Source organism: Aristolochia californica, unplaced genomic scaffold, assembly GCF_029961685.1.
Source record: "Aristolochia californica isolate CCGP_79_NKW_82.1479 unplaced genomic scaffold, dmAriCali1.0.hap1 SCAF_4, whole genome shotgun sequence".
Taxonomy (NCBI): Eukaryota; Viridiplantae; Streptophyta; class Magnoliopsida; order Piperales; family Aristolochiaceae; genus Aristolochia; species Aristolochia californica.
In genome coordinates, this window is record NW_027182103.1 from 39,298,717 (window position 1) to 39,312,397 (window position 13,681).

The following is a 13,681-nucleotide window of genomic DNA, read 5'->3' on the forward strand; positions in this document are numbered from 1 at the left end:
CCCTTCTTAACCTGATCCTTGCTTTTGACTCTTTAATCATATTATTATAATAAAAATCTTATCAAGTTTAATTATGGAGAGATACGCCTTAACTCTTAATTGGACTTATGATGAATATATGAAGGCCGAGCCCTTTTCCGCAATTACTCGTTCGCACGTGGGCCAATTTGTTACTGAGTTGGATTCTCGGCTTTCGCCAGCTCTCCACCGTCGCCGACGAAGATCACCCTTTCTCATGGGCGCGCTCCCCCCGCTCGGCTGATGCGGGTGGCGCCATCATTTGCTGTGATCTGCAGGAGCGGTTGTCGTTACAGTAAAGGGTGGTGGAACGGCATTGGCCACGGAGTTTTATCTTTGCTGGACCCACTTACGGTAACGTCGTGGAAAGGAAATACCACTTGGGCTGAGTAAGAGTGCCAGCTGGCAAAGATTGCGAGGGTGTTTTCGTCCGTGGAGAAAAAAATTCAAAGAGAAGGAATCTGCTCACGTCTTCGTGATTCTCTCGGTATCCAGCAACGCAAGTACATAGAGAATAATCTTAACATAAAATTTTTAGTTGACGATTATACCCTTAGAAGGCCGTTGGGTTATCGAGGGCTAGGGTGGTTTTGATGCGACCTATCAACGGTTCGATCTTAATGCGACTGTAGGCAGAGTGAAGGGGCAATCTGTTAATATGTGAGGTGTTTTTAGTAATTTGACGAGAAAAGTTTACTTGCTCGCGGTTGCTCCTGCGTCTTTGTCCTGTTCTGGCCACATTTTTATCTCTTTGCTTCAAGTGTCAGCGTCTTCTGCAGATTGAAAAGACGAAAATACTCTCTCCACCCTCGTGACTGACTGATTTCTCGTGGCATTTCGCGGCTACCGTCGGAATCCCAAGACGGGCTCTCTCTCTCTTTCTCTTCCTTCCTTTTATTTACTGTTTCGTCATTAAAGCAACTCGGTTTCTCTCTCTTTTATTTGTAACTATTGATTTTTTCCGCCATTAAAGCTCCTTTGTGAAGTTTTTTCAGTTCTTCTTCGGTTTTGGTGCTCTTCTTCATGTTCCGGTGGATTTCTCCGTTATTTTTTTCTTAAGAAGGCATGTTACTGTAGATTTTTCTCCGAGTGACTCTGGGGAGTGATCTCCGTCGTTTGAACGTTGAAGACAGTTCTTTTTTCGTTTTTATACGCTTTGTCTTGGCTCTCTTCATTCGGTTGATGATCATCAGTTCTCTGGAGATCTATTAGCGGCAATGAAGTCGGAAACACGCCTCGATTCAGTTGTTTTTCAGCTCACACCTACTCGGACTAGGTACTCTTAATCTGTGATTATGGCTTTGTGTTGGTCTAGTTCCGTTTTATTGGTTGACGTGGATTCCGGAGTTTCAGAGGCGTATGGGATTTGGCTTGAGAACTTTGGGGCTTGAAAACATGTGTATTCGTATCACATTCTTTCTGAATGCCTTGCGTTATACACTGCTGATGAGAGTTGATGATAACCCATCTGTGTGCGTCATGTCATGTTCATTGATTGCGTTTTTTGATTAGTTTAAGTTTTTAATTATTTCGTGTATTCCCTCTATTTTGGCTGTCATGGCGGGCTGAGTTAGTTGATCTCGCAATTCTATCGCATTTCAGCTGATTAGCAGTGATATGGTTACTTCATGAAACTAAATATTTTCGGAATACTAGTTTTTGCATCTGGGAAACTATTGTAAAGTGCGATCTGGATTCAAAATTAGTTTACGGAGGAGAGCCATGAATTGATCATTTGCCATTACAGTTTCCTCTTTTTTTTTTCCTCCTGTCTACTGGAAGTAATTTCTTATGGCTTTCAGCTGTTATAGACAGGTCGCTCTTTTAGATAACTTATGTTTGGAGCCTGAAATGACCATCTTGTTGGCTTTATATCTTACCCATTTAAGGCCTTCTCAATCTCGTTTCATACCCAGACTTCAAAATTTTACGTTTCTGTATCAACAGATTGCACTAGGGACAGTCTGGTATTGGCATCTTGAATGCCTTCTCGTTAGCTTTTTGTGAAGAACACCCAAATATTCTGAAGTTATGCTCTTTGTGCTTGTCTATACTGCACATTGCTAATCTTCTTGTTACCCTTTTGTTCATCAGGTTTGATTTGGTTATCATAGCTAATGGTAGGACTGAGAAGATAGCATCAGGGTTGTTGAACCCTTTTCTTGCTCACTTGAAGATGGCCCAAGATCAAATTGCCAAGGGTGGTTACTCAATCAAACTTGAACCAGAGACTAGCAGTGATCTGACATGGTTTACAAAGGGAACTGTTGAGAGGTTGGTAAATTTTTCTTTTTTCTTTTTGGAAAAGTTTCACAGATTTTTCTTTGACATGCTGTGATCCATTTAAGTGGGTAGCCTAGTTTAAAGATTTATCTCAATCTAATACTTGTTATGTCGTGATAATTATCTCTTACCAATGAAAAGCCCTCTTGATCTTTATGTTGCCTATTGCTTATTAAATGCTTGATATTCTGGTATAGAATTTCTGATATGAAAAATTCTCAAATGTGTCTGTCGATTAGATTTATGCGGTTTGTGAGCACCCCTGAGGTTTTGGAAAGAGTTAATACCATAGAATCAGAGATCATACAGATTGATGATGCTATTGCTATTCAGAGCAACGAGAATCTAGGGCTGAATACTGTAAGTAATGACCTCTACTGTAAGCTATTTTCTCTAGTTTATTAAAGAAAAAAAATTAGGTAAATGATCTTTTCATTTGCCATCTTGCATGCAGGCTGAAGATCGTCAAACAAGATCCAGTGACAGTACAGAAGGTACTGATGAAGTTAGTCCATAAGTGAATCTGTAGTATGCTACTAATCTATGTTAATCCATCGCACTTTGTGCTTGCTTAGTTCAGCTTCAAAGTTTGTGCCAGTAGGTTTTCATGTTTGCTGGTTCCTTTTCAAGTTTGGAAACTGTTACATGTAGAAATACATGTCAACACATGTTGATTGCTCACATTTCATCCTTAGTGACACTAGTCATCTTGAACAGGTAGCAAGCTTGCGTTTGATGCAGATTCAGAAAAAGCAATCATCCTTTATAAGGTGTGTACGTACATGATAAGTCTAAATACTTAGCTTCTCCACCATCTAAGTAGATTTTCTTTTGTTTAATGGCAGCCCGGGGTGCATACTCCGGAATCTAATGGTTCTGCACCGGCACAAGAGGAGAACTCAAAGTATGTATAGAAGATGCTCATTTTTTGAGTAATGTTCATTGCATTTTGTTGAATTTATGAAAAAGAGAAATACTTTACTAACTAGTTGTAATTTGAGTACAACGAGCCTCTATTTATAATAGAGGAAACAAGTAGAATCCAATTACAATTAAGATACCCTTATCCCAGTTACACCCAAAGTTAAACACTAAAAGATAAGTCCTAAAACAATTGAACAATTGGACATAAATAAAAAACTAACATAACCAAAAATTCTTTAACTGAGATTCTTCTGTAAGACTCCACCATATTAATTCTGGCTCTATGAGACTTAATACAGTGAAAGTCATGTAAGATTCTTCCATATCTACTCTTCAACACTCTCCTTCATGTTGGAGTTTATAACTTCAACCTGCAATGAAAAAGATTTTTGGTCTTCAATCTTCTTTTGCTGAAAAAATTCTTCATTTATGCAAAATTCTTCATATTTTGTTCTTCCCCTTTCTTGAATATTTTGATCACATAAAAGTTACCACAATATGTGAAATAAAATACCTCTTTTTTGTACTTCTTCTCTCTCTCAAGATGGGGATAAAAAAGACATAATGACCCAACTTGGACAAAACACAATATGGGAGAAGAAAATCACTCTTAGCCGTACTTCAAAACTCCAAATACCAATCAAAACGGTCACAATCTGAAGCACACTCCGCTTAATTTTAAAGGTGGAAAAATGACCCAACTTTACGGCTTAACAAAGAGACTACTCACTTTTTTAAAAGTAGTTCAAACACTAAAAGATAAGTCCTAAAACAATTGAACAACTAAACATAAATATGAGACTAACATAACTAAACACTTTTAACTGAAACTCTTTTGTGAGACCTCCTCTTGTGAAACTCGTATAAGGTTCCACCATATTTATTATGGCTTTGTGAGACTTATTATTGTGAGAGTCATGTACGATTCTTCCATATTTGCTCTTCAACACATTTGTTAAGCCTCAAAGGGCTAAGGAGTAGAAGATAGATGAGTAGTTTTCTTTCTTCTACAGATTCAAGTAAAAAAAAGAGACTCCCTAAACATAACTCTGCACTTTGCTCTCTGGCATCCTGCCAATGATACCTCACTCTTCAGGGAGACTTTATGATCATAGTTGTTAACATCAATATGGAGTCTTAGTTGCCAATAATTAAAAGGAAAAAGCAATGTTATAGGCTCAAATGATCTTTTCATTCTGTTTAAATAAGGAAAATGTGAGTTGATAACCTTGGTATTTATCATTGTAAATTGATATGAATATTCATGGAGGACAAAGATTTTCTTGAAGCAGTTCATCTTTTAGTCAAATTGATGCTTATTGCAACCTTTCAATCTTTTTGCATATTTATTTCTCAGAGTTCAGCTTCTACGAGTGCTGGAGACACGTAGAACTGTGTTGCAAAATGAACAGGGGATGGCTTTTGCTCGTGCTGTTGCTGCAGGCTTTGATATGGACAACTTGGCACATTTGGTTTCATTTGCTGAATGCTTTGGTGCCTCACGTTTGAGGTAAGCTGTAATCTTTATCAAATGATTGGCTTTATAACAATCATTACCATGTCCATCAATTATTATTAGATAAATGGCAATTTCCTTGTTAGTACTGGTCATCAATGATATATTTGCTTGTATAACAGGGAGGCATGCTTAAGATTTAGGGAATTGTGGAAGCGAAAACATGAAACGGGCCAATGGGTTGAAATAGAAGCAGCTGAAGCTATGTCCGCCCAATCTGACTTCTCTTCAATAAATGCTTCAGGTAGAATGCTCTCTGTTGATACCAGGAAGCAGATGGAATTCAGTGAAGGATGGTTTGGATCCAACGGTCAGTCTGAAAGCAATGGAAAAACCAGTGTTGCCATTGATAATAGTTCAGACAGTAATGGAGGTATCTTGTTAAGTGTGGTTCTGTCATGAATGATATCTGTTTCTCATTTAAAACATTGTACTTTTTTAGAGAGAGAGTTTTAGAGAGAGAGAGTCATCTAACTGCTTCTTTATTTGATGCAGATAAACGGCCTCCCCTGGATTCTCAGGTCCCATATGGTCAACACGAATATTTTCAAGGGCAATTTCAGCCTCATATGTACTCTCAGTGGCCTCTTCATCCTCCACCAGGAGGCCCAATCTTCCAACCCTATCCCATGCAAGGGATGCCCTACTATCCAACCTACCCAGGAAATGGGCCTTTTTTCCAGACACCGTATCCACCTACGGATGAACCTAGGCATAATAATTCTCATAAGGCTGGACGCAGAAGGCATTCCATGGACAGTAGAGAGAGTAATGTTGAATCTGAAGAAGGTGCAGAACAGAGTATGGTCGAGTCAGAAAAAGAAGGTCACCAGGGTCATAAATCACAGAGGAAAGATGGTCGATCCGGTAAAAAGAAATCAGGAATTGTAGTTATTCGGAACATCAATTATGTCACTTCAAAGAGGAAGAGTGCTTCAGAGGATGAGTCTCAATCTGCATCGGAATCTGGAAGTGATGAGGAAGCTGATAATGCTGGATCTGGTTCCTCAATAAGGAAAAACAGGAACTTGACAAAATCTTTGAAAGGTAATGAACTCTATCGCAAATCTACTGATGCATGGAAAGCAAATGATGGGGACGAACTGGTCTGTGAACGGGGAACAGATAATGGAAACTGGGACGCATTTCAGAATTGTCGACTGCAAGAGGAAGAAGAAGAAACCAAAAATCATGCAGATAAATATTTTTTCACGAGCGAGAAAGAGATATACTTTAAGAGACAACAGAGTACTACAGGGGCAGACCCTATACTTTCACACAAACGAGATTTGAGTGAAGTCTCAGACAAAAGGATGCTTGAGTTAAATACAGGCAGTGGGAACATGACTCTCAGTAGATCAAAGATGTCAAGTGATGTACTGGCAGTTCGTCCTGAAGGGCTTCAAGCAGATGATTCCCAAATGGATGTTCAACTTGCTGAAGTTGAAGGTGGTGGCCGTGGTTACAGAAGGGTGTCTAATGATGACTTTGTCATTTATGGAAGAGGGAACCGGTTAGGAGATGTAAATTCTTTCTCAGACCCACTTGCAGGAAATGAATATGGGTGTGCCGGTAATTGGGACAAGAGCTCCTCACGTGACACAACTGATGAATCATTTATAGTTCCTTACAGGTCAAGTTCACCAGATCGTGTTGCAACAGATAGCAGGATTGCTATTGACATGGACTCAGAGTTACCCTCTACACATCAGAGAAGTGTAGATTCTTCTAGTAGGCTTAGGAGCCAACTCAACTATGAACCTAATGACCTGACCTTGATGCCAGAGCGTGGAACTGAGAGGGAATCTATTGGTTATGATCCCGCTGTAGACTATGAATTGGAGGTGCTTGCTAAAGATATAAATGCACAAAACACTGGTGATGAAGAAGTAGTAAGTGTGGATATGGAAGGGTCAAAAACGTTGGACAAGGAAAAGAAAGGAAGTTTGGAGAGAAGGAAGGCAGAGTCCGCTTTAAGGAAGGGCAAACCATCAAGGTTGAACCCTCTGGTGGAAGCACAATTACAAGCAGAAAGGCTAAGATCTTATAAAGCAGATCTTCTGAAAATGAAGAAAGAAAATGTATCAAATCCTATTCTTCTTCTTAATCACAATCTTTTGAGCATGTCTCATAAATCATTACCATTTGGTTTCAAATCGTTTAAAATATTCCAATTTCCAAAAATAAAAGACTAACTATGCTCTTCAAGTAACAAAACAATACTGTCTTAGTTTCATCATTTTCAAGGTAAGCCTGATTAGCCAAATCTACTGAGTTTTCTGATTGTATGAATTATTGCAACTTTATTGCTGAGAAAATTGTACAGAAAATGTAACTGCTGAAATGGGCTGCTATTTATTGTTGCATTCAGAGGAGTTTGCATTAGTACTTTGTGAGTTTTGGCATGGTTGGTGAAGGTTCAGCTAATGTGTGTCACCCTTACCCTCTGGTTTTCTGTTGTTTAATCAGGTCGTGGTAGTTCCAAAGTAGCTTTAGATATTCCCCTCGTTGTTCTCACACTCAGTAAGATATTTGTTCTGCTTTTCGAAAATGTGACTGTTAGAGAGTAAAAAAGTCCATCAGTCAATAGTTGAACATGCACCCTACATCTCAGGCTTGTTGTCTGAGAGTGAGAGTTGTTTGGTATGGGAGAATAGTCTCAGATAATTTTGGCCATGAAAAGACATTATTCTTATTAGTTAGGAAGAGACTTCCTAATTTTGACTAGTCATTTTGGAATGATCAAGGTCCAACTTAACATGGTATTAGAGCCAACCCATCAATTTTTGTGTTTCATATGATCTCTATGTTTGTTCTCTATGGCCCATGTGTGTATATTTGCTATGACTCGAGCCAGGTGTTGGTTTAGGCTTTTAGACATTAGGAGGATTAGTGGGTATTACTGTCCACCAGTTCATAGTGGTACAGATTCTCCATGTCTCAGGCTAATTATCTGAGAGTGAGAGTTGTTGTGCATGGGAGAATAGCCTGTCATTGGTTTGAGCTTAACATTAGGAGAATTAGAGGGTATTACTGTCCATCAGTTCATTGTGGTACATATTCTCCATGTCTCAGGCTAATTATCTGAGAGTGAGAGTTGTTGTGCATGGGAGAATAGCTTTTCATTGGTTTGAGCTTAAAAATATTCTATGCTTATTAATTTGGAAGAGACCTAACTTCAACTAGTCATTTTTGAAATAAACCGGGTTCAACTTTAATGGTTGTAGAATGGAAGGATGATTAAATGATCCACTTTAACGTAAAAGGAATATTAATGTCAGTAGTATGCGGTGCAAAATCTATAATGAAAAGGAAACTGGTATTAGATTGCATATTTTACATGCATGTATTTTCCTATTCAATGTGTGGTAGTTTCTGTTTGTGACTTTGACCTTTGATGGTGTTTCTTTCATGTCTGTTAGTTTGTGTGTATGAACCCTCTGGATTTATCTTTCTAATGCAGGAGGAGGAGGAGATAAAACGACTGGAAGGCTTAAAAAGGGAACGGCAAAAGAGAATTGCTGCAAGAAGTAGTTCAAACTCTCTCCATTCATCCTCTGTGACAACAAAATCTCGTTTGTCTGCAAAGCTTTCCCCTAGCTCAAACCGCTCAAAATTCAGTGATTCTGAACCTGGATCTGCTTCACCTATACCAAAGTTGCCTTTCAGGATGACTTCAGTAGGAACTGTGGATACCGAAAAAAATTCTATGGTCAGTAAATCCAACAGTCTGAACATTGCTGGAAATGGACTTAGTCGGTCAGTGTCATCTTTATCTGAGCTGAAGAAAGAGAATAATAGCAACACTTCTGATCCTAAGGGAGCCCCAATCCGTGCTCGAAGATTATCAGAACTGAGAGGGAGCAACAGCCATCATGTTTCTTCTCCAAGATCTGGAAGAATTGATTCAGCAACAAAGCCCAAATTAGCTGATGAGCCAGAAACAAAGAAGATGACTGCTATTATGAATCTTGACAAAACAAAGTCTGCTAGACTTCCAGAGCTGAAAGTCAGGGCTCCCAGAGGCCCTTCAAATACAGTCCCTGTTAAGCCTGTCGCTAAGGAGACAGCCAAGAAAGTAAGTGGAACAAAAGCATCTCTATCTTCTGAAGAAATAAAACCCAAAAAGGGTAGTGACAAAGGGCCTTATGAAAGCCATGGAGATGACAACCGAGCTACTGAGAAAACAGTTGTGAGACTTGAACACAAAAGAATTCCAGCTCCTGTAGCAGATACATCTCAACAAACAGAGTTTAGACATACAGGGATAGGTGCTGATAATAATGGAGAGGAAAATGTCATACGTTCAGCATATGCTGCTATTCATGCACCACCTTTGCCGATTATTGTAGGTGAAGCTGAAAATCAAGGTCCTCCTGTATGTCTGTTTGATGGGCACTCTGATTCTCAAGAGGTAAAAGAAGTCCTCATCGTTGATATTTGAGTGTCTTAATTTTGTTTTCTACTTACTTTTCTGGGAGCTAAACTGCAGCATGGTGCTCTTAGGTTTAGAAGTGATATATCTAATTTCATATTATGTTTGTATATAGTCTTGTCTAATTGCCACCATAGTGTTTCACGAGTTATCTAACACTGAGAATCATGCTGCTTGTTGTAGAGAATTCAATGTAGTAAAGTATTTCTATTTTTTCAAAGAATCTTGTGCAGACACTAAGCATTTATCTTTTCATTCCTATTATTCCTGGTTTCTTATTCGTTGAAAGATTTCTAGATTCAAATGTGTACTGCTTGTTTGATGGTGAGGATTGTGAACGGTGATTGCAAATGGAGACTGTTAGCTTATGCTACTTCCCTAAGTATGAATACTGTGCAGGACATAACTCTCTCATAGCGACTTTCTAATGGAAGTTGAAACTGCCTATTCATAATACATTTGATAGATCTTTTAGAAGGCTCAATGATAACAGAATCAATACCTAACTGTACAGTGCAATTGTCCAACTTGTATGGAGCAGTTGGTATCCAATGAAATGACCTAATCCTAAATGCAGAAACACAATAAAGGTGGGCAAACATCTTGACTTGTGGTGGTTAGCTTGGTTTGATCATCGTCTTTGATGTGCTATTTTTGCTTTTCAATAACTTGTTTGATTAAGTGTAGCAAGTACGACATCTTTCATACCATTTGGAAGGGCTTCATAATTATGCATGGGTGTTTGTCTCTAGCATGACCACTTGATGAAATGTGGAGGGAAGGTAAACGGCCGCTTATACTGGAAGCATTCCTCTTTGGTTGATAGGATTTTGCTGATTGGATGATTAGGATTGTCCAATCATGACTATTGTACTGCAAGAGCAAGGTCCTAAAACATGTCTGCATACTTAGTATGTCGTTTAGTTTTTATACTAGAGACTAACTTTGTGATATGTACTGATGGTTGGTGCTATAGGATAAGCTGCCAAAGTCATCTATCCTTAACAGTGCTGATGAAAAACCCTATCAGCCTATATATGCACGTACTTCCTCTCTAGAAGATCCATGCACAAGCAATGTCGATTGTGGTATAGCTCTATCAATTTCCTCTGAAGAGAACAACATAGAGGCCATAAAGGCCCACATCTCTGATTTTTCAGAACCCCAGTCACCAGGAGCATTGGAGAAGCCTCGGGGAAAAGAGTCGACCAAAGGATTCAGAAAGCTTTTGAAGTTTGGAAGAAAAACTCATGGTTCAAGTGGAGGTGAACAAAATGTGGATGCAGACAAATTGAGTGTGGACAGCCCAACAGCTGATCATAACAATAACATGACTTTCTCCGATGAAGGTAAGTTTTTGTTTCAGACACTTGATTGATTTTTCAAATCAGTTCTATGTGACAGTTCCCAGTATCTGGTCATGTTTCTCAAATAAAATTTCCTAGAGCTTTCTACACCCTACACACTACATCCTCCCTCTCTTCTGACAATTGGAAAAAGAAAAGAAAAACAGTGGACACTAAGCCAATGGCCCAATCCAGAATTACATCCTGCATGTCCTAGTCCATTGACTTCCTTGGACACAACCTTTGTTCTATACCTGAAGGCATGCAGACTTACTGAGCCATTTAAAAACTGCATTTTAAAATATTTACATTCTTTACTTGGTTTCCACGCACTTACATTCTTGAGCCAATGTAATCTTTAAAATTACACAATTAATTTAGACTATGGTAAAAGTTATCCAGCATGTCCATCCTCAGCTTTGTGAGAATTTGTACATACAAGTGTTTTGGCATTAATTCTTGCATCTCCTTCTGTAATTCAGTTCCAACATTGAAGAATCTCATTTCCCAAGACGAGAGCCCTCTGGCTGGTGCTGCCCAGAAGGGTAAGAATTTTGTTTAGTTTTCTTGGTCTTGCTGCAAATTTGTTGCTTCATTAAAAAAGAAAGATGGATTTGAGCTCATTTGCTTAATTGTTTGTTACAGTCGGTCGGCCGTTCTCTTTGCTCTCGCCCTTCAGAAGCAAGCCTGCCGACAAGAAGTTGATTACATGAGTTTCCAGGTAAAATATTTGAAGGACATGAAGAAAAGGCTTTAGGTAAAGCAAGTTGTGTTTCTGTTGCCAATTCTAAGTGGTTAATATCATTTCGAAATTGGTGGTGTTCTTGATCGTTCTTGTGAAAGCTGTTTTTTTCTTTTCATTTTATTTGTTAATGTTTTATATCATAAATTGGTTTCTCTTATCTTTGTATTCACATTCTGTAATTGGTTTGAGTTCATTTTATACCTATGCCATCCGGTTGTATGTATATAATAATAAAGGCTTCACAGGTCCTAACATTGAAAGAGTCAATCATTTACTCCCCACCAAGAAGTGCAGAAATAATGCACACCTCCTTGGTAAGTGGTAAATTACTATTGTCCCTGGATTTCTAGTTTATTTTGCTCACCCTGCTTTTATCGGGGGATGACAATGGGGTTGGGTTTAAGAAAACCTTACCTTACCTTACCTCACCAATCTACCTTGTGAACTTGCTCTACAAAAGTCCATAAAAGGGTATTTGGTTTTCGAGAACCGTATCAGACCCATGATGATAAATTGAGAAAAATTGATTCCTGTTTCAAACAGATAAGACCCCCTTCCTCCTTGCCTCTAGGACAAAGGGTCTTTGTGCTGGAGGATGGAGGGAAGGGGCGGGGGCTCCCCCTAACCCCTTAGGTAAGAAATAAGAATGGGTCCATCCTTCATCAAATTGAGCTTTGCTTTTAAATTATGAAAGTTACAAAAAATTTGAACTGTTTGGGGTGTATGCAATTTCTGATAAATCTGAGAGCTATAGTTTTGACATAATTTCAGTTTTCTATTAGCTTGTTGGAATGTGAGAAAGATTGAATAAACAGAACAGACTATTCTTTTTCTTTTGTTGAAGCTTGAATTCATCATGGTATTAGAGTAACAAATTCTAAAGGAATAGACAGTCGGGATTTCAACCAAGGGAAAGGAGTTTTCTATGGTATTTTTTTTCCATTTTGAAGAGATTACTAATTTCTGAGAAGATTTGGGAGGTTACAGTGTCACAAATGCAACAACCTTATGCATTATTAATTTTTTTTTTCATAGGTATCATGATCTCCATACGACGTCTTTTTATTTTATTTATTTATTTATTTATTTTTTAGTAGAATTAGGAGGAGGAAGAGGAGAAATAACAAGAAATGTTTACCAAATTAGAAAAAAAAACCACAAAAAATTAGGGAAAAGCTCATAAAATTTCAATTTTCTTTTTGTAAAAATCTTACAAAAATTCTCTTCCACATGTCTCATCAAACCGTCTTGTCATAATAAAAATAAAGTCCAAAATTTTAAAAATTACCATTGTACTCTTGAAAGGTGTTATTAAATTTCTTATTTAATCTAACGCTACTAAATGGTTTCTCATTACTAGAGAACATCTCACGATCTCAACACCTATCTAGGATTCCCCCCCATGCAAAATATAAAAATGGGTGAAAGAGGATATGTTAGTTGGATAATTAATACTATTGAGAGCAATAATAATTGTTGAAGAAGAAATAATCAAGCACGAATACACAATATTTATATAGGTTTGCCTCATAGTGAGACTATGTCCTAATCTTCCATTGTTGCAATTATTCACTATGATGAATAAGAAGTTTACAAAAGAAAATCACACACACCATTCTCTTTTTATTTTACTCTTTCGCTCAGTTGCAATGGAAGACAATAAGTTGGATGGTGAACTACATGGAAGAAAATGTTGCTCACAGTAAAGTTGACCCATCCCAAAATGACTAGTCATCGTGGCACTCGTTGAGGAAGGAGTCTCGGTAGTTTAAGAAGTAGTAGATGAAGTAGGAAGTTGACCCAATCGCTGTAATTACTGTTGAATTTTCTCATATGACCCAGTGTCTGAGGATGTGTCGTTATCTGTGACTATAGAGTTGGCCCAGGTAGGTTTACCAAAATTTTGCCAGAATTTAGTAGAAATATGATTAGTCCTACCACAATAACACGTTTCTGATTCCCCCGAACATTTCGACCATGACCACGAGTTGTGTAAGAGCAACCTGTACTTCTATTATTATCTCTATGAAACTAACCATCAGGCTTACTAGTAGAAGATTGAAGGTTAAGAGCAGCTGCTTCTGAGAGGGCTCCACCTAACTCATTCTTATTTACAATTGTACCTTCAACTCAAAGCTCGAAGAACTCTGTTAAAGACTTTTTCAAGAGTGGTCACATCCTCATTGACCAACAACTTGGCTCTAATAACATCATACTCATGCCCCAAACCATCCAAAAATCAGGCTACTTGAATCTGATTTTTCTACTTACGAATGTCTTCAACATTCGTAGTAAAAGGATGGAATGTACTAATCTCCTATAGTACTCTTCTCATCTCAGTGAAATAATCTATCACTCGTCTACCTTCACACTTCATATTAAAGAACTTGTATTATAACACTCCCCCTCAAGTT

General features: G+C 38.2%; 1 protein-coding gene across 1 annotated transcript; it reads left to right on the top strand.

Annotated features, from left to right (window-relative positions):
* Positions 1–878: 878 nt before the first annotated feature.
* Positions 879–11,534, top strand: LOC137963020 (COP1-interacting protein 7-like). Its single transcript, XM_068810199.1, has 13 exons — positions 879–1,294; positions 2,113–2,292; positions 2,541–2,661; positions 2,756–2,795; positions 3,019–3,071; positions 3,147–3,205; positions 4,583–4,735; positions 4,864–5,114; positions 5,237–6,822; positions 8,205–9,155; positions 10,153–10,525; positions 11,005–11,067; positions 11,168–11,534. Exons 1-13 carry the CDS (start codon positions 1,236–1,238, stop codon positions 11,233–11,235), a joined length of 3,957 nt encoding a protein of 1,318 aa, XP_068666300.1. The 5' UTR covers positions 879–1,235; the 3' UTR covers positions 11,236–11,534.
* Positions 11,535–13,681: the final 2,147 nt, after the last annotated feature.